At 50.8% G+C, this 22344-nt stretch overlaps 1 protein-coding gene across 1 annotated transcript; it reads left to right on the forward strand.

The window, feature by feature from the left end:
• Window positions 1–11883: 11883 nt before the first annotated feature.
• LOC142196519 (GTP cyclohydrolase 1-like) lies at window positions 11884–20876 on the forward strand. The gene is made up of 6 exons (XM_075266479.1): window positions 11884–12212; window positions 15411–15520; window positions 16457–16512; window positions 18280–18311; window positions 19096–19180; window positions 20687–20876. Exons 1-6 carry the CDS (start codon window positions 11939–11941, stop codon window positions 20811–20813), a joined length of 684 nt encoding a protein of 227 aa, XP_075122580.1. The 5' UTR covers window positions 11884–11938; the 3' UTR covers window positions 20814–20876.
• Window positions 20877–22344: the final 1468 nt, after the last annotated feature.

A 22344-nucleotide genomic window follows, 5' to 3' on the forward strand; every position in this document is an offset into this window, starting at 1 on the left:
CCAGAGGACCCAGCACTGACCCCTGGGGTACATCACATATAACAGAGGACCCGGCACTGACCCCTGGGGTACACCACATATAGCAGAGGACCCGGCACTGACCCCTGGGGTACACCACATATAGCAGAGGACACGGCACTGACCCCTGGGGTACATCACATATACCAGAGGACCCGGCACTGACCCCTGGGGTACACCACATATACCAGAGGACCCGGCACGGACCCCTGGGGTACACCACATATAGCAGAGGACCCGGCACTGACCCCTGGGGTACACCACATACACCAGAGGACTCGGCACTGACCCCTGGGGTACACCACATATACCAGAGGACCTGGCACTGACCCCTGGGGTACATCACATATAGCAGAGGACCCGGCACTGACCCCTGGGGTACATCACATATACCAGAGGACCCGGCACTGACCCCTGAGGTACACCACATATACCAGAGGACCAAGCACTGACCCCTGGGGTACATCACATATACCAGAGGACCCAGCACTGACCCCTGGGATACACCACATATAACAGAGGACCCGGCACTGACCCCTGGGGTACATCACATATAGCAGAGGACCCGGCACTGACCCCTGGGGTACATCACATATACCAGAGGACCCGGCACTGACCCCTGAGGTACACCACATATACCAGAGGACCCGGCACTGACCCCTGGGGTACATCACATATACCAGAGGACCCAGCACTGACCCCTGGGGTACATCACATATAACAGAGAACCTAGCACTGACCCCTGAGGTACAGCACATATACCAGAGGACCCGGCACTGACCCCTGGGGTACACCACATATACCAGAGGACCCGGCACTGACCCCTGGGGTACATCACATATACCAGAGGACCAGGCACTGACCCCTGGGGAACACCACATATACCAGAGGACCCCGGCACTGACCCCTGGGGTACACCACATATACCAGAGGACCCGGCACTGACCCCTGGGGTACATCACATATAACAGAGGACCCGGCACTGATCCCTGGGATACACCACATATACCAGAGGACCTGTCACTGACCCCTGGGGTACACCACATATACCAGAGGACCCAGCACTGACCCCTGGGGTACACCACATATACCAGAGGACCCAGCACTGACCCCTGGGGTACATCACATATAACAGAGGACCCGGCACTGACCCCTGGGGTACACCACATATAGCAGAGGACCCGGCACTGACCCCTGGGGTACACCACATATAGCAGAGGACACGGCACTGACCCCTGGGGTACATCACATATACCAGAGGACCCGGCACTGACCCCTGGGGTACACCACATATACCAGAGGACCCGGCACGGACCCCTGGGGTACACCACATATAGCAGAGGACCCGGCACTGACCCCTGGGGTACACCACATACACCAGAGGACTCGGCACTGACCCCTGGGGTACACCACATATACCAGAGGACCTGGCACTGACCCCTGGGTACATCACATATAGCAGAGGACCCGGCACTGACCCCTGGGGTACATCACATATACCAGAGGACCCGGCACTGACCCCTGAGGTACACCACATATACCAGAGGACCAAGCACTGACCCCTGGGGTACATCACATATACCAGAGGACCCAGCACTGACCCCTGGGATACACCACATATAACAGAGGACCCGGCACTGACCCCTGGGGTACATCACATATAGCAGAGGACCCGGCACTGACCCCTGGGGTACATCACATATACCAGAGGACCCGGCACTGACCCCTGAGGTACACCACATATACCAGAGGACCCGGCACTGACCCCTGGGGTACATCACATATACCAGAGGACCCAGCACTGACCCCTGGGGTACATCACATATAACAGAGAACCTAGCACTGACCCCTGAGGTACACCACATATACCAGAGGAGCAGCACTGACCCCTGGGGTACACCACATATACCAGAGGACCCGGCACTGACCCCTGGGATATACCACATATACCAGAGGACCTGGCACTGACCCCTGGGGTACACCACATATACCAGAGGACCCAGCACTGACCCCTGGGGTACATCACATATAACAGAGGACCTAGCACTGACCCCTGAGGTACACCACATATACCAGAGGACCCGGCACTGACCCCTGGGGTACACCACATATACCAGAGGATCCAGCACTGACCCCTGGGGTACACCACATATACCAGAGGACCTGGCACTGACCCCTGGGGTACACCACATATACCAGAGGACCCAGCACTGACCCCTGGGGTACATCACATATAACAGAGAACCTAGCACTGACCCCTGAGGTACACCACATATACCAGAGGAGCAGCACTGACCCCTGGGGTACACCACATATACCAGAGGACCCGGCACTGACCCCTGGGATACACCACATATACCAGAGGACCTGGCACTGACCCCTGGGGTACACCACATATAGCAGAGGACCCGGCACTGACCCCTGGGGTACATCACATATAACAGAGGACCTAGCACTGACCCCTGGGGTACACCACATATACCAGAGGACCCGGCACTGACCCCTGGGGTACACCACATATAACAGAGAACCTGGCACTGACCCCTGGGGTACACCACATATACCAGAGGATCCAGCACTGACCCCTGGGGTACACCACATATACCAGAGGACCCAGCACTGACCCCTGGGGTACACCACATATACCAGAGGACCCGGCACTGACCCCTGGGGTACATCACATATACCAGAGGACCCGGCACTGACCCCTGGGGTATACCACATATACCAGAGGACCCGGCACTGACCCCTGGGATACACCACATATACCAGAGGACCTGGCACTGACCCCTGGGGTACACCACATATAGCAGAGAACCCGGCACTGACCCCTGGGGTACATCACATATAACAGAGGACCTAGCACTGACCCCTGGGGTACACCACATATACCAGAGGACCCGGCACTGACCCCTGCGGTACACCACATATAACAGAGGACCTGGCACTGACCCCTGGGGTACACCACATATACCAGAGGACCCGGCACTGACCCCTGGGGTACATCACATATACCAGAGGACCCGGCACTGACCCCTGGGGTACACCACATATACCAGAGGACCCGGCACTGACCCCTGGGGTACACCACATATACCAGAGGACCCGGCACTGACCCCTGGGGTACACCACATATACCAGAGGACCCGGCACTGACCCCTGGGGTACATCACATATACCAGAGGACCAGGCACTGACCCCTGGGGAACACCACATATACCAGAGGACCCGGCACTGACCCCTGGGGTACACCACATATAACAGAGGACCAGCACTGACCCCCGGGGTACACCACATATAACAGAGGACCCGGCACTGACCCCTGGGGTACACCACATATACCAGAGGACCCCGGCACTGACCCCTGGGGTACACCACATATACCAGAGGACCCGGCACTGACCCCTGGGGTACACCACATATAGCAGAGGACCCGGCACTGACCCCTGGGGTACACCACATATAGCAGAGGACCCGGCACTGACCCCTGGGGTACATCACATATAACAGAGGACCTAGCACTGACCCCTGGGGTACATCACATATAACAGAGGACCCAGCACTGACCCCTGGGGTACACCACATATACCAGAGGACCCTGCACTGACCCCTGGGGTACACCACATATACCAGAGGACCCGGCACTGACCCCTGGGGTACACCACATATATCAGAGGAGCCAGCACTGACCCCTGGGGTACACCACATATACCAGAGGACCCTGTAATGACCCCGGGGGTACACCACATATACCAGAGGACCCGGCACTGACCCCTGGGGTACACCACATATAGCAGAGGACCCGGCACTGACCCCTGGGGTACACCACATATACCAGAGGACCCGGCACTGACCCCTGGGATACACCACATATACCAGAGGACCTGGCACTGACCCCTGGGATACACCACATCAAATCAAATCAAATAGGCTTTATTGGCACGTCCGAATGGATATTTGGCATTGCCAAAGCTAGTAAAGTGGGGGGGGGGGTACACCACATATACCAGAGGACCCGGCACTGACCCCTGGGGTACATCACATATATCAGAGGACCCGGCACTGACCCCTGCGGTACACCACATATACCAGAGGACCCTGCACTGACCCCTGGGGTACACCACATATACCAGAGGACCCGGCACTGACTCCTAGGGTACACCACATATACCAGAGGACCTGTCACTGACCCCTGGGGTACACCACATATACCAGAGGAGCCGGCACTGACCCCTGGGGTACACCACATATACCAGAGGACCCTGCACTGACCCCTGGGGTACACCACATATACCAGAGGTTCCGGCACTGACCCCTGGGGTACACCACATATACCATAGGTCCCGGCACTGACCCCTGGGGTACATCACATATACCAGAGGACCCGGCACTGACCCCTGGGGTACACCACATATACCAGAGGACACGGCACTGACCCCTGGGGTACACCACATATACCAGAGGACCCTGCACTGACCCCTGGGGTACATCACATATAACAGAGGACCCAGCACTGACCCCTGGGGTGCATCACATATAATAGAGGACCCGGCACTGATCCCTGGGGTACACCACATATACCAGAGGACCCAGCACTGACCCCTGGGGTACATCACATATACCAGAGGACCCAGCACTGACCCCTGGGGTGCATCACATATAATAGAGGACCCGGCACTGATCCCTGGGGTACACCACATATACCAGAGGACCCGGCACGGACCCCTGGGATACCCCACATATACCAGAGGACCCGGCACTGACCGCTGGGGTACACCACATATGGCAGAGGACCCGGCACTGACCCCTGGGGTACATCACATATACCAGAGGACCCGGCACTGACCCCTGGGGTACACCACATATAGCAGAGGACCCGGCACGGACCCCTGGGGTACACCACATATAGCAGAGGACCCGGCACTGACCCCTGGGGTACACCACATATGGCAGAGGACCCGGCACTGACCCCTGGGGTACACCACATATACCAGAGGACCCGGCACTGACCCCTGGGGTACATCACATATACCAGAGGACCCAGCACTGACCCCTGGGGTACATCACATATAACAGAGGACCCGGCACTGACCCCTGGGATACACCACATATACCAGAGGATCCAGCACTGACCCCTGGGGTACATCACATATAACAGAGAACCTAGCACTGACCCCTGAGGTACACCACATATACCAGAGGAGCAGCACTGACCCCTGGGGTACACCACATATACCAGAGGACCCGGCACTGACCCCTGGGGTACATCACATATACCAGAGGACCCGGCACTGACCCCTGGGGTACACCACATATACCAGAGGACCCGGCACGGACCCCTGGGATACACCACATATACCAGAGGACCCGGCACTGACCGCTGGGGTACACCACATATGGCAGAGGACCCGGCACTGACCCCTGGGGTACATCACATATACCAGAGGACCCGGCACTGACCCCTGGGGTACACCACATATAGCAGAGGACCCGGCACGGACCCCTGGGGTACACCACATATAGCAGAGGACCCGGCACTGACCCCTGGGGTACACCACATATACCAGAGGACCCGGCACTGACCCCTGGAGTACACCACATATAGCAGAGGACCCGGCACTGACCCCTGGGGTACACCACATATAGCAGAGGACCCGGCACTGACCCCTGGGGTACACCACATATACCAGAGGACCCGGCACGGACCCCTGGGGTACACCACATATACCAGAGAGACCTGGCACTGACCCCTGGAGTACACCACATATAGCAGAGGACCCGGCACTGACCCCTGGGGTACATCACATATACCAGAGGACCCGGCACTGACCCCTGGAGTACACCACATATAGCAGAGGACCCGGCACTGACCCCTGGGGTACATCACATATACCAGAGGACCCGGCACTGACCCCTGGGGTACACCATATATAGCAGAGGACCCAGCACTGACCCCTGGGGTACACCACATATAACAGAGGACCTAGCACTGACCCCTGGGGTACACCACATATACCAGAGGACCCGGCACTGACCCCTGAGGTACACCACATATACCAAAGGACCCAGCACTGACCCCTGGGGTACATCACATATAACAGAGGACCTAGCACTGACCCCTGAGGTACAGCACATATACCAGAGGACCCGGCACTGACCCCTGGGGTACACCACATATACCAGAGGACCCGGCACTGACCCCTGGGGTACATCACATATACCAGAGGACCAGGCACTGACCCCTGGGGAACACCACATATACCAGAGGACCCCGGCACTGACCCCTGGGGTACACCACATATACCAGAGGACCCGGCACTGACCCCTGGGGTACATCACATATAACAGAGGACCCGGCACTGATCCCTGGGATACACCACATATACCAGAGGACCTGTCACTGACCCCTGGGGTACACCACATATACCAGAGGACCCAGCACTGACCCCTGGGGTACACCACATATACCAGAGGACCCAGCACTGACCCCTGGGGTACATCACATATAACAGAGGACCCGGCACTGACCCCTGGGGTACACCACATATAGCAGAGGACCCGGCACTGACCCCTGGGGTACACCACATATAGCAGAGGACACGGCACTGACCCCTGGGGTACATCACATATACCAGAGGACCCGGCACTGACCCCTGGGGTACACCACATATACCAGAGGACCCGGCACGGACCCCTGGGGTACACCACATATAGCAGAGGACCCGGCACTGACCCCTGGGGTACACCACATACACCAGAGGACTCGGCACTGACCCCTGGGGTACACCACATATACCAGAGGACCTGGCACTGACCCCTGGGGTACATCACATATAGCAGAGGACCCGGCACTGACCCCTGGGGTACATCACATATACCAGAGGACCCGGCACTGACCCCTGAGGTACACCACATATACCAGAGGACCAAGCACTGACCCCTGGGGTACATCACATATACCAGAGGACCCAGCACTGACCCCTGGGATACACCACATATAACAGAGGACCCGGCACTGACCCCTGGGGTACATCACATATAGCAGAGGACCCGGCACTGACCCCTGGGGTACATCACATATACCAGAGGACCCGGCACTGACCCCTGAGGTACACCACATATACCAGAGGACCCGGCACTGACCCCTGGGGTACATCACATATACCAGAGGACCCAGCACTGACCCCTGGGGTACATCACATATAACAGAGAACCTAGCACTGACCCCTGAGGTACAGCACATATACCAGAGGACCCGGCACTGACCCCTGGGGTACACCACATATACCAGAGGACCCGGCACTGACCCCTGGGGTACATCACATATACCAGAGGACCAGGCACTGACCCCTGGGGAACACCACATATACCAGAGGACCCCGGCACTGACCCCTGGGGTACACCACATATACCAGAGGACCCGGCACTGACCCCTGGGGTACATCACATATAACAGAGGACCCGGCACTGATCCCTGGGATACACCACATATACCAGAGGACCTGTCACTGACCCCTGGGGTACACCACATATACCAGAGGACCCAGCACTGACCCCTGGGGTACACCACATATACCAGAGGACCCAGCACTGACCCCTGGGGTACATCACATATAACAGAGGACCCGGCACTGACCCCTGGGGTACACCACATATAGCAGAGGACCCGGCACTGACCCCTGGGGTACACCACATATAGCAGAGGACACGGCACTGACCCCTGGGGTACATCACATATACCAGAGGACCCGGCACTGACCCCTGGGGTACACCACATATACCAGAGGACCCGGCACGGACCCCTGGGGTACACCACATATAGCAGAGGACCCGGCACTGACCCCTGGGGTACACCACATACACCAGAGGACTCGGCACTGACCCCTGGGGTACACCACATATACCAGAGGACCTGGCACTGACCCCTGGGTACATCACATATAGCAGAGGACCCGGCACTGACCCCTGGGGTACATCACATATACCAGAGGACCCGGCACTGACCCCTGAGGTACACCACATATACCAGAGGACCAAGCACTGACCCCTGGGGTACATCACATATACCAGAGGACCCAGCACTGACCCCTGGGATACACCACATATAACAGAGGACCCGGCACTGACCCCTGGGGTACATCACATATAGCAGAGGACCCGGCACTGACCCCTGGGGTACATCACATATACCAGAGGACCCGGCACTGACCCCTGAGGTACACCACATATACCAGAGGACCCGGCACTGACCCCTGGGGTACATCACATATACCAGAGGACCCAGCACTGACCCCTGGGGTACATCACATATAACAGAGAACCTAGCACTGACCCCTGAGGTACACCACATATACCAGAGGAGCAGCACTGACCCCTGGGGTACACCACATATACCAGAGGACCCGGCACTGACCCCTGGGATATACCACATATACCAGAGGACCTGGCACTGACCCCTGGGGTACACCACATATACCAGAGGACCCAGCACTGACCCCTGGGGTACATCACATATAACAGAGGACCTAGCACTGACCCCTGAGGTACACCACATATACCAGAGGACCCGGCACTGACCCCTGGGGTACACCACATATACCAGAGGATCCAGCACTGACCCCTGGGGTACACCACATATACCAGAGGACCTGGCACTGACCCCTGGGGTACACCACATATACCAGAGGACCCAGCACTGACCCCTGGGGTACATCACATATAACAGAGAACCTAGCACTGACCCCTGAGGTACACCACATATACCAGAGGAGCAGCACTGACCCCTGGGGTACACCACATATACCAGAGGACCCGGCACTGACCCCTGGGATACACCACATATACCAGAGGACCTGGCACTGACCCCTGGGGTACACCACATATAGCAGAGGACCCGGCACTGACCCCTGGGGTACATCACATATAACAGAGGACCTAGCACTGACCCCTGGGGTACACCACATATACCAGAGGACCCGGCACTGACCCCTGGGGTACACCACATATAACAGAGAACCTGGCACTGACCCCTGGGGTACACCACATATACCAGAGGATCCAGCACTGACCCCTGGGGTACACCACATATACCAGAGGACCCAGCACTGACCCCTGGGGTACACCACATATACCAGAGGACCCGGCACTGACCCCTGGGGTACATCACATATACCAGAGGACCCGGCACTGACCCCTGGGGTATACCACATATACCAGAGGACCCGGCACTGACCCCTGGGATACACCACATATACCAGAGGACCTGGCACTGACCCCTGGGGTACACCACATATAGCAGAGAACCCGGCACTGACCCCTGGGGTACATCACATATAACAGAGGACCTAGCACTGACCCCTGGGGTACACCACATATACCAGAGGACCCGGCACTGACCCCTGCGGTACACCACATATAACAGAGGACCTGGCACTGACCCCTGGGGTACACAACATATACCAGAGGACCCGGCACTGACCCCTGGGGTACATCACATATACCAGAGGACCCGGCACTGACCCCTGGGGTACACCACATATACCAGAGGACCCGGCACTGACCCCTGGGGTACACCACATATACCAGAGGACCCGGCACTGACCCCTGGGGTACATCACATATACCAGAGGACCAGGCACTGACCCCTGGGGAACACCACATATACCAGAGGACCCGGCACTGACCCCTGGGGTACACCACATATAACAGAGGACCAGCACTGACCCCCGGGGTACACCACATATAACAGAGGACCCGGCACTGACCCCTGGGGTACACCACATATACCAGAGGACCCCGGCACTGACCCCTGGGGTACACCACATATACCAGAGGACCCGGCACTGACCCCTGGGGTACACCACATATAGCAGAGGACCCGGCACTGACCCCTGGGGTACACCACATATAGCAGAGGACCCGGCACTGACCCCTGGGGTACATCACATATAACAGAGGACCTAGCACTGACCCCTGGGGTACATCACATATAACAGAGGACCCAGCACTGACCCCTGGGGTACACCACATATACCAGAGGACCCTGCACTGACCCCTGGGGTACACCACATATACCAGAGGACCCGGCACTGACCCCTGGGGTACACCACATATATCAGAGGAGCCAGCACTGACCCCTGGGGTACACCACATATACCAGAGGACCCTGTAATGACCCCGGGGGTACACCACATATACCAGAGGACCCGGCACTGACCCCTGGGGTACACCACATATAGCAGAGGACCCGGCACTGACCCCTGGGGTACACCACATATACCAGAGGACCCGGCACTGACCCCTGGGATACACCACATATACCAGAGGACCTGGCACTGACCCCTGGGATACACCACATATACCAGAGGACCCAGCACTGACCCCTGGGGTACATCACATATACCAGAGGACCCGGCACTGACTCCTAGGGTACACCACATATACCAGAGGACCTGTCACTGACCCCTGGGGTACACCACATATACCAGAGGAGCCGGCACTGACCCCTGGGGTACACCACATATACCAGAGGACCCTGCACTGACCCCTGGGGTACACCACATATACCAGAGGTTCCGGCACTGACCCCTGGGGTACACCACATATACCATAGGTCCCGGCACTGACCCCTGGGGTACATCACATATACCAGAGGACCCGGCACTGACCCCTGGGGTACACCACATATACCAGAGGACACGGCACTGACCCCTGGGGTACACCACATATACCAGAGGACCCTGCACTGACCCCTGGGGTACATCACATATAACAGAGGACCCAGCACTGACCCCTGGGGTGCATCACATATAATAGAGGACCCGGCACTGATCCCTGGGGTACACCACATATACCAGAGGACCCAGCACTGACCCCTGGGGTACACCACATATACCATAGGTCCCAGCACTGACCCCTGGAGTACACCACATATACCAGAGGACCCAGCACTGACCCCTGGGGTACACCACATATACCATAGGTCCCGGCACTGACCCCTGGGGTATACCACATATACCAGAGGACCCGGCACTGACCCCTGGGGTATACCACATATACCAGAGGACCCGGCACTGACCCCTGGGGTACACCACATATAACAGAGGACCCTGCACTGACCCCTGGGGTACATCACATATACCAGAGGACCCGGCACTGACCCCTGGGGTACACCACATATACCAGAGGACCCGGCACGGACCCCTGGAGTACATCACATATAACAGAGGACCCAGCACTGACCCCTGGGGTACATCACATATACCAGAGGACCCGGCACTGACCCCTGGGGTACACCACATATACCAGAGGACCCGGCACGGACCCCTGGGGTACACCACATATACCAGAGGACCCGGCACTGACCCCTGGGGTACACCACATATACCATAGGTCCCGGCACTGTACTGGGGTACACAACTTGGACAAGCATGATATTGGAACATCCATTTTTATTGTCTTCCTCACTTTATACATGAAACTGAATTTTCTTTCCATTATTAATGTCTTTTCTTGCATATTTGCGGCGAGACTCCATATAACTGATGGCGATTGTAACTTGTCCATGTATATCATTAGCGTGTTAATGACAAAATCCATGAAAGCCTCATGAATGAGAGGGCATATGGCCAGCTGATCTGGAGGAGCAGCATAGCTAACCTGTTTATCAGACACCCACTTACTTCCATTCATGTGCATCAGTCATCTGCAATTTAGCCGGAGGGAGAAGAGGCCATGGCACTGGAAAATAGTAGTGTAACATCTGACGGCTTCGACGTCACAGATAGTCATCTGAGATTGGTGCATTGGGGGTATATAAAGCTACAGATTGTATTAATCTGTCTGAACACTGCCTGACTGACTCGGGTACCTGATCCATCAGAGCAGTCATCTCACAGTCCTGCGTGCAACAACATCAACCATGAACAACCATATGAATGGAGAAGTCAACTGCAACTATATCACCAGCTACAATGGATCCATGGATATCAAAAAGAATCTGATGCAACAAAGTTTGAAGCAGTGCAACAAGGAGAACCATGAAGAGGATAAGCTGCCCGCACTGGAAAGCTCCTACACCACCATCCTAAAAGAACTGGGGGAGAATCCTGAAAGGGAAGGCTTGCTGAAGACTCCTCTCCGAGCTGCCAAAGCCATGCAGTTCTTCACCAAGGGATATCAGGAGAACGTCTTTGGTGAGTTCATGCAGACATTGCTTTCCAGGATAAGCTGCAATGTGTTTGCACATGAATTGTAAAGCACTTGGATTCCATTTGGGAATTCTGTCTCCGAATCCGCATGAAAAATGTAGAGAAAAAAGTCCTGCAAGAAGAACGCTTCTCTCTGCATTTTTCGGTTGGAAACCTGGGGGACCCTGTTATAGTCTATCAGGTCTGTGGGTTTCTGCAGGTAACTTTTGCAGCAGATCGTATTTCCGTTTTTCAGGTCTCCAAGTAGACCAGAAGAATGGAAACCCAATCACAAATGTAAACCTGGAGTAGACTCTTTCTATTATATGACTTGTATTCTGATTTTTTTAGCAAGGTTTCCCTTCTCAGCTGTCCAAGTTTTGGTTAGCAAACATGAAGTTTTCTGCACACTGCCCATACAGATCACCGGAGATTCTGCTCTATAACTCTTCCTCACTCATTTACAAGTAGAAGCACCATATAGAACATTACATTACAGTCTCTATATAGGGGCCTCTGCTTCAACTCCTCTCCATAGACTTCTGTGCACTCATGTAATTTGATACTTCAGGGAGCTGACAGTCCATCTTGGGAAACCAAGATAGACTCAGCACCCTAATAAGTAGCGAAAGAGGCATTATGCTCCAATGTTATACATATATATACAGTCCTATGAAAAAGTTTGGGCACCCCTATTAATCTTAATCATTTTTAGTTCTAAATATTTTGGTATTTGCAACAGCCATTTCAGTTTGATATATCTAATAACTGATGGACACAGTAATATTTCAGGATTGAAATGAGGTTTATTGTACTAACAGAAAATGCGCAATATGCATTAAACCAAAATTTGACCGGTGCAAAAGTATGGGCACCTCAACAGAAAAGTGACATTAATATTTAGTACATCCTCCTTTTGCAAAGATAACAGCCTCTAGTCGCTTCCTGTAGCTTTTAATCAGTTCCTGGATCCTGGATAAAGGTATTTTGGACAAACAATTCAAGTTCAGTTAAGTTAGATGGTCGCCGAGCATGGACAGCCCGCTTCCAATCATCCCACAGATGTTTAATGATATTCAGGTCTGGGGACTGGGATGGCCATTCCAGAACACTGTAATTGTTCCTCTGCATGAATGCCTGAGGATTTGGAGCGGTGTTTTGGATCATTGTCTTGCTGAAATATCCATCCCCGGCGTAACTTCAACTTCGTCACTGATTCTTGAACATTATTCTCAAGAATCTGCTGATACTGAGTGGAATCCATGCGACCCTCAACTTTAACAAGATTCCCGATGCCGGCATTGGCCACACGGCCCCAAAGCATGATGGAACCTCCACCAAATTTTACAGTGGGTAGCATGTGTTTTTCTTGGAATGCTGTTTCTTTTTGGACGCCATGCATAACGCCTTTTTTTTATAACCAAACAACTCAATTTTTGTTTCCAAAATGAAGCTGCCTTGTCCAAATGTGCTTTTTCATACCTCAGGCAACTCTATTTGTGGCGTACGTGCAGAAACGGCTTCTTTCTCATCACTCTCCCATACAGCTTCTATTTGTGCAAAGTGCGCTGTATAGTTGACCGATGCACAGTGACACCATCTGCAGCAAGATGATGCTGCAGCTCTTTGGAGGTGGTCTGTGGATTGTCCTTGACTGTTCTCACCATTCTTCTTCTCTGCCTTTCTGATATTTTTCTTGGCCTGCCACTTCTGGGCTTAACAAGAACTGTCCCTGTGGTCTTCCATTTCCTTACTATGTTCCTCACAGTGGAAACTGACAGGTTAAATCTCTGAGACAGCTTTTTGTATCCTTCCGCTGAACAACTATGTTGAACAATCTTTGTTTTCAGATCATTTGAGAGTTGTTTTGAGTAGCCCATGATGCCACTCTTCAGAGGAGATTCAAATAAGAGATCAGCTTGCAATTGGCCACCTTAAATACCTTTTCTCATGATTGGATACATCTGGCTATGAAGTTCAAAGCTCACTGAGGTTACAAAACCAATTTTGTGCTTCAGTAAGTTAGTAAAAAGTAGTTAGGGGAATTCAAATCAATAAAATGATAAGGGTGCCCATACTTTTGCACCGGTCAAATTTTGGTTTAATGCATATTGCGCATTTTCTGTTAGTACAATAAACCTCATTTCAATCCTGAAATATTACTGTGTCCATCAGTTATTAGATATATCAAACTGAAATGGCTGTTGCAAACACCAAAATATTTAGAACTAAAAATGATTACAATTAATAGGGGTGCCCAAACTTTTTCATAGGACTGTATATTAGTTTGTTGCCTTCCCATGTACCATTGACAGCTACAATTTTGTTATTGAATATTTAAATAAGGATTTAAAGAGACGGAATGCAAAAATCCATGTGCTTAGTACCGAGAGAACCCTGTTTATATGACCATGCAAATTTTTTACCCTTGGGCTTCATACACAGCATTATTTGCAGGTTTTTTTTTTTAGCCAAAGTCAGCAGTAAGAAGTCGGAGTCCTTCCTTTAATTTGCAATTCATTTTGAAACTATTTTTGCTATAGCTCAAAAGACTGCATAAAAAAACGCCGAATAACTGCTGCGCCTTGTTGGTTTCTTTAAGTCGTGTGTGAAATGCTGCTGATCAGGCAACAATGCAAAAGAGGAAATCAGATCTGCAGAGATCTGGACGCTATTGCAGAATTGATACATAAAGTTTTATTAGAACATTGTATAAATTTCATTGTACAACCAGTTTACAACTTTTATATGCTGCATTTAAAAAAATTATACTCACCATAATCTTGTTCCCACAAAGTTACCTGCAGGCTCCGGCTGACTCTGGTTCAGGACTCATCAGCAGTTGCCTGGAACAGCAGGACGGTGCCAAAAATGCAGGATTGTCCCTCTTGATCTGGGATGGCTAGAGGGTGCCCCGGTACTGCAGGGCTTGGGGCAGATGCAGCATTTGCCCTATGGTTAGAGCAGCCCTGTATGCCCTGGATCGGGCTCCTGCACCACTCCTATTACTTCTATAGGACCGGTGATGAACACGCTCCCTGTCCACTAGCAGCTTCTGAGACTCGAAGGCTACAAGAACAGATCTGTGTGAGGTCTGCGTGTCTGACCCCATTGATCTACACTGGATTGGCGTCCACAAAACCCCTTAAGGTTTGCAGATTTTCTGTGCTAACCACATTTGCTTTGTGTCTTGGTGCATTTCAGATATTCTCAACAACGCCATATTTGATGAAAACCACGATGAAATTGTCATTGTGAAGGATATCGATGTCTTCTCGCTCTGTGAACACCACTTGGTACCATTTTTTGGAAAGGTATGTACCAAAACCATTATAGACAATACATAAAAGGACAGATTTATGAAAAAAAAAAAATCTCATTGTTGCCAGTAGCAACCAATTGCAGTATTTTTCGGGTGCTCCATAAGAAATAAGAGCTATGAATGGGCAACCAAGAAGTGACAGGAGGGCTTGTCTCATAAGGCGAATTGTCCGATACTATTAAAGGGATGTCCCCCCTGTAGGCTCTTATATCCTATCCATAGAATAGCAGATCTTATTATGATGGTGGGGGGTCTGAAGGCTGGAACCCCCTCCTCCCAGCAATCAGGAGAACGGGGCCTGCAACGTTCCCTGTGTCCCATTGTGCACAGACTTGGCCATCGCTGCATTCACGTCTATGGGATTGCTGTCCCTGTAGTCCCATATATGTGAAAGGAGTGGCGGCCATAAATGCACATCAATGCTTGTAGGTTTCCATGATTGTTGAGGGTCCTAGCGTTCCGGCCTCCAGACATCAGACACGTATCCGGTCTGTAGTGTCCAACCCCTTTGCCAGACTCCATTAGGCGACAGCTAACAGCAAAATATTTGGTATACTGGAATCCAACATGCCCCATTCTTCTTTCCAAGGACATAGTTGACCAGGCTGGATAAAGACACAAATCTATCAAGTGCATCGTATAATCCTATAAGATATAGGGTCCTGGTGCAAAGGAATCCTCTGCATGCTATAGTCATACCCCTATACAGCCAACTCCTCTGGAACGTCTCCAGAAATAAGATGGGACCTCCTGGACTCCCAGAAGAGCTGGAAAATCTGCTCGGCCCAAAAGGGGACATCACAAGAAAGGGGCCATGTTGTTCTCCAGGAATCAATACCCAAAGGTTTCAAATCAACTCCCAAATTCACTGGTCCTAATCTAATGTAGAAGGACATGTTAGTAAGTCTTCTTGTTCTTCTACTTCCAGGTGCACATCGGCTACCTACCAAATAAAAAAGTCGTCGGGTTGAGTAAATTGGCGCGGTAAGTCTGAAACAGTCATTGGTCAGATATGTGCCTATGTTTACCCCAAGATGTGAACCTTGATCTAGATCAGGAATCTACAGGATGAAATCTACCAAGCGATATATACATATAATATGGTCCTGTACACTGTACCATATAGCCAGAGATGACCATGAACAGACTGCGGCAAATAGTTTCTGTATACGCTGTGTTGGGCGTATACACTTGGCAGGCTTGTGATGAACGCCATACAGCGGCACTGTCACTCCTAGACCCCATGCACACGACCGAGTGTGCATCCAATGTAGGGCTGAGTTTGCAGTGAAATTTGGTGATGCATTCACGTGTATGGCACTTACAATTCACGCTGTTCCGCTGACACGGATGATTATAGAGCAGGTTCTATTGGAACAGAAGACATTGGAAGCCCCCATAGAGGTAAATGCATCATGGAATGCACCTATGTGACTGCATTGCTCTGCAAACTCGGCCCCACACTGGTTACACACTCAGTCGTGTACATGGGGCCCCAGTGTCCCATTGTATGTTTTGTTTTGTTTGCAGTAGACATGTATATAGGAGCAGTCTGCGCGGTTTTTCTATATAACACATAATGGCCAGACAGAGATCAAGATTGAAAGCTGTGCAAAAGAAGATTCGCCACAGCTAAACCCATCTATGGCAGAACATTAGTGTAGATGGAATAGAACATCAGCCTTACAACGACACCTCAGATAGAGAGCTGAGCATGTATACTATAGTATAGGCCGAAACCACTGCCAGCCAGAGGAAAACACCGAGCACCTCTGCACTACCGAAATCTCCCCTTCCCAAGCAGTCATGTCCCCATTAGGGTTCAGCGATCGTGTTTGGAAAAGATCAGATTCCAATCGGCGATCAAGAAAATTTCACGACCACGATCGGAATTCCGAACACGATCTTTTTAGGTGGGATCGAGATCGGTGATTATTTCCCACATTCTTTGCTACTGGCTAACTATTGTGGGAAAAGCTAACAATGTTAGCCTTCACACTGAGTATACGCTCTATTCATTCTGAGCGGAGTGTATACTCAGTGTGAAGGCTCACTGCAGTTCCATAGGAATGAATGGAAGCAGCTGGCACACAGCCTTAACCCCCTGCGTGCTGGCTGCGTCCATTCATTCTAATGGGAGACTAGCTAACATCTCTAGTAGCTACTTACCTGCAGAGATGGCTGGTCCGGTGCCCGGTGTTCTTGTTCTTCTTCGCCTCGCTGCCCCCGCCTCCCAGGTTAGTGTTAAAGAGCTAGGAAGAAGGCGAGGCTTGTGGCTTAGGAGAGTGTGGGCGGGTACAGGGCGGGGAGACTTGATGTCTCCCCTCCCAGTACCTGCCCACACTCTTCTAACCTGGGAGGCGGGGGCAGCAAGGCGAAGAAGAACGAGAACACCGGGCACCGGACCAGCCATCTCTGCAGGTAAGTGGACACCAGGGGGGACTAAGTAGCCAGAGGATTTAAAAAAATCACTACACAGCGCGGATTCTAACAATGAAAGCGTTCCATTGTTAGATTCCATGCTATATAGTGAATAGGATTGTTTTTAAAATCCGATCTCCGATTAGTAAAAAATATCCATTTGACTTGCATTTGGATCGGAATTGGGATCGAGATCGGGTTCGAATGAAAAACGATCGGAAATCAGATTTCAAAATCGATCCTGAAAAGTCAAGATCAGCTCAACCCTAGTCCCCATATAGGACACTTCCATCCGTCAGACAATTTATGTGTCTTTTTTTTTTCTTTCAGAATTGTTGAAATCTTCAGTCGGAGATTACAAGGTAAAGCGATCCTGTTATATATGTGGAGGATTGTTGGAATCTAAATATGTCTATAGAATTTTAGGGGTAAAAAAATACATCATATTTATTAATAAATAAATGTTAATTAATTTAATTTGTTATTTCATTTATTTTACTTAATAAATGTGTTAACAAATAAAATCTGCATTAAAATGTGTAAAAGCATTACAATACTTATCGTACATTACATTACTCGGGTTTTGCAGGGATTAGAAAGATGTGACTGCTTTCTTCCCATAACAGTGCCCCACCACTACTCTGGTGATGTTTAGTATTACAGCTCACCCCTATTCACTTCAATAGAACTGAACTACAGTATCAGACACAATCTAAAGACCCCTGGGGTGGCGATTTTGCAGGAAAGCAGCCATATTTTGCTAATCCTCTACAACCCCTTTAATCCTATACTACCAATTGGGACATATGTATTTTGCCTTGTAGGACAATTTTCTAGCAAACAAGGTATAACAAAATTGCCAGCTTGTGCAAAAAAAAAAAAATGAAAATTTTTGGCTTCTGCATAAGGGAGGTGGAGGGCGCAGGCAGGGGGCCTGCCATAATTTACACCAGATATCTGTGAGCTGGCGTATTCCCCTCCAAGCACATGGACGGGTGAAGGGGGCGCCTGCACCCGACCGGCAGAGGGGCTATGAAGACCGGTGTGACGAATGCCAGGCTTCATAAATCTGGGCCTATATTTGCTCTTATATTCTACGATCCAATCTGTAACTTGCAGCGATAATAACGTTTTTATCTTTTACAGTTCAGGAACGTCTTACAAAGCAAATTGCCCTTGCGATCAATGAGGCCCTGCAGCCAATGGGAGTGGCCGTGGTCATGGAGGCTTCGTAAGTTGCATCTTTCCTTGCAAGATATAAACATATCCTATACCAATGAAACGAAAGGGGTTCTCTAGCCCCAATTTTTTGCAATTGTCTAAAATTACAAAAAGAGCAATGCCATCCCTGCCACTGACATGCTCAGTTTTCCCCAGGTTGTAGCAGGGTGACAAGTGACTGCTGCAGCTGCCATTGGACAAGTCATGTCGACATGTCATATGTCTAAAGTCTGGTCACCCGAGATCTTCAGGGGATCAGGGACGCACATTTCTCATTTTATTTTAGATCATACTAAAAGGTAAAAAAAATTTAAAAAACTAAAGGACAAGGCCAGGATTGCTGATTTTTGGTCACCTCGCCTCCCAAGAAATGGACTCAAAAATTAGTTTACACCCCAAAGTGGTAACAATGGAAACTCATTCTGCAAAAACCAAGTCCTCACACAGGTCCATCATAAAAAAAAAAAAAAAAAAAAAAAATATTTTGGGCTCTTTGAGTCCATTGACACAAAAACAAATGATTATTTTAAAAAGTGTTTTTATTGTGCAGTAAAAAAAAAAACAAAAAAAAAAACCTTTATAAACTTGGTACCAACCCGGACAACAAAAAAAAAAGGTAATGTGATCTTTATACCACACGGTGAATACGGTGTAAAATAATACCCAAGAAACAAATTCCCCCAAAATTGTGGAAACGCTTGGAGGTTGGGTTTTGCTACACCCTTCTTTCCCCCCACCCAAAAAAAGGTGAGAGTTTACTATACTTTGTATGTACCCCAAAATAAAGTCATTTAACACAAAACCTACCCTGCAAAAAACAAGCTCCCATAGGGCTACATCAATGAGAAAATAAAACAGGACTGGCCCTTGAGAGATAAAGAAAACTGACTGCGATGGGAAGGGGTTAATGGGGTTGTCCTTAGGATAGGCCATTCATATAGGGGGCGACACCCGGCCCCCAGAACAATCATCTATATCAGGGATAGGGAACCTTTGGCTCTCCAGCTGCTGTGAAATTACAACTCCCAGCATGCTCCATTCACTTCTATGGAAGTTCCAAGAACAGCAGAGCCAGTATGCATGCTGGGAGTTGTAGTTTTGCAACAGCTGGAGAGCCGTACGTTCCCTACCCCTGCCCTATATGGAGCCCCTTCCAGTGCTGTCCTGCAAACAATAGGGGGCCGGAACATAAAAAGCTCCATCCGTTGTGTGGCGGCCCAGCGCCTTCACTGCCACTCCGCTAGATAACGGATGGAGTCGTATTGTGTACTGGATGGGCGGAGGAAATGACTCCATACAGATGATCGGTCTGGGCGTTGGATGTTGCCCCCTCTATCAATCATAGGATAGTCCATAAAAAAGCAAGTTTGGACAACCCCTTTAAAATCAATAACGTGGTATACAATCAGCTCCCTCTAGTGGTGACTGTGGGCAACTAGAAATATCCAGTGTTTTTAACGCTCCGTCTATGTAGCAGGGCCCACACGTAACGTCTGCTTTGTGTTCTCGGTCACAGGCACATGTGTATGGTCATGCGAGGCGTGCAGAAGATGAACAGCAGGACGGTCACCAGCACAATGTACGGGATCTTCAGAGATGACCCCAAGACCCGGGAAGAATTCCTCTCACTGATCAAACAATGAAGCGTCAGCAATAAAGTGTTACACTGAACACAACCAGCAGCAGACTGGGGATACACTGATATATGGTGCTCACATTTAGGAAAAAATTGTTTATAGTAAAAAAAATAAAAATAAAATAAAACATTGCACTTTCCTTAGTAATATCTGTCATGGTGGATTGTCATTATAGTAATGGAATCACTCACCTCCGGCGAATCTGAGAACTTCCATTGAAATGAATACGAGGTGGGAAATACAACTTTTCCATCAGTGCGCATCAAAATCGGAGGTGGTTTTTGTCAAGCAGAAAAAAAAAATTTGCTGTAAATTCAAGATAAATGGGCCTAGTCGGGAGCGTCTTCAGGAGCTGGAAGAAACGGCTCCCGGAAAAAACTCCTGAGCCGTCTATTTGGTGAGGATTTTGAGGCGGGTACGGCCTCAAAATCCTGACCAAAAAACTCAGCGTGAACTTACCCTTATAGTGAAATCAGGAGACAAACACTGCTGCAGACAGATACAGCCCTTCATAGCAGCAACGCCCCCTAATGGCAGAGGCTTCCTTTAGCACAGGGGTAGGGAACCTTTGGCTCTCCAGCTGCTGTGAAACTACAACTCCCAGCATGCTCCATTCACATTCATGGGAGTTCCAAGAACAGAAGAGCAAGTATGCATGCTGGGAGTTGCAGTTTTGCAACAGCTGGAGAGCCGGACGTTCCCTACCCCTGCTTTAGCAGGTTAATATCACTGCTGCCACACTGCAACGTTGTTCAGGAACGGTCTGAGGAACAGGACAAAGATCAAGATGATGACGTGACCCCAAATCTATCAGATTTTATCGAAGATCTGTAAGAATAAATGAGATCCATGGCAGTCACGCCTCTCAGCTTACAGGATTTGGGCCCCACATAGTGGAAACACAGCTTTTTTTGTTGCAGATTTTGCTGCAGTTTTTTCAGCCAAAGCGTAGAATGGCTACAGAAGGAATGGGACATATAAGAGATAAGATAATCCTTTAATAGTCCCACAATGGGGACATATAGAGGAAGTTCTCACTTCTGTTCCATCCACTCCTGGCTTTGGCTCAAAAAAAAAAAAAAACACAGCAAAATCTTCAACATAAAAAGCTGCGTTGCCGCAACGTGGGGCCTCCGCCTAAAATAGGACCTTTCATGTCCTCGGGCACATGCAGTTTTATATACCGCTAGAAAGCAGACAGTGGGATGAATTCAGTGCACTATTGGCTTTCCCGTTATGTGCCCTAGGGGAAGAGATATCGGTGCAGTTACTAATAGCCCTTCACTGTCAGAAGGCTGTTCCTGACAGTCTAGCTGGGAATGCGCCTCCTGACAATACTGTCCATAGCACTATACTGTCAGAGAGGGCGTTCCTTACAGCACAGTGATGACGCGGAGCGATGAGGAACACCCCCCTAGTATTAGTCCACGGACGAGTACAGTCAGGAGAGGCGTTCCGGTAACTGCACCAATATCTCTTCCCCCGATGAATTTGGCGCACTCTCTGCTTTCTAGCAGTATATGCAAACCGCATGTGC

The sequence above is a fragment of the Leptodactylus fuscus genome, chromosome 3 (genome assembly GCF_031893055.1).
Source record: "Leptodactylus fuscus isolate aLepFus1 chromosome 3, aLepFus1.hap2, whole genome shotgun sequence".
Classification (NCBI taxonomy): Eukaryota; Metazoa; Chordata; class Amphibia; order Anura; family Leptodactylidae; genus Leptodactylus; species Leptodactylus fuscus.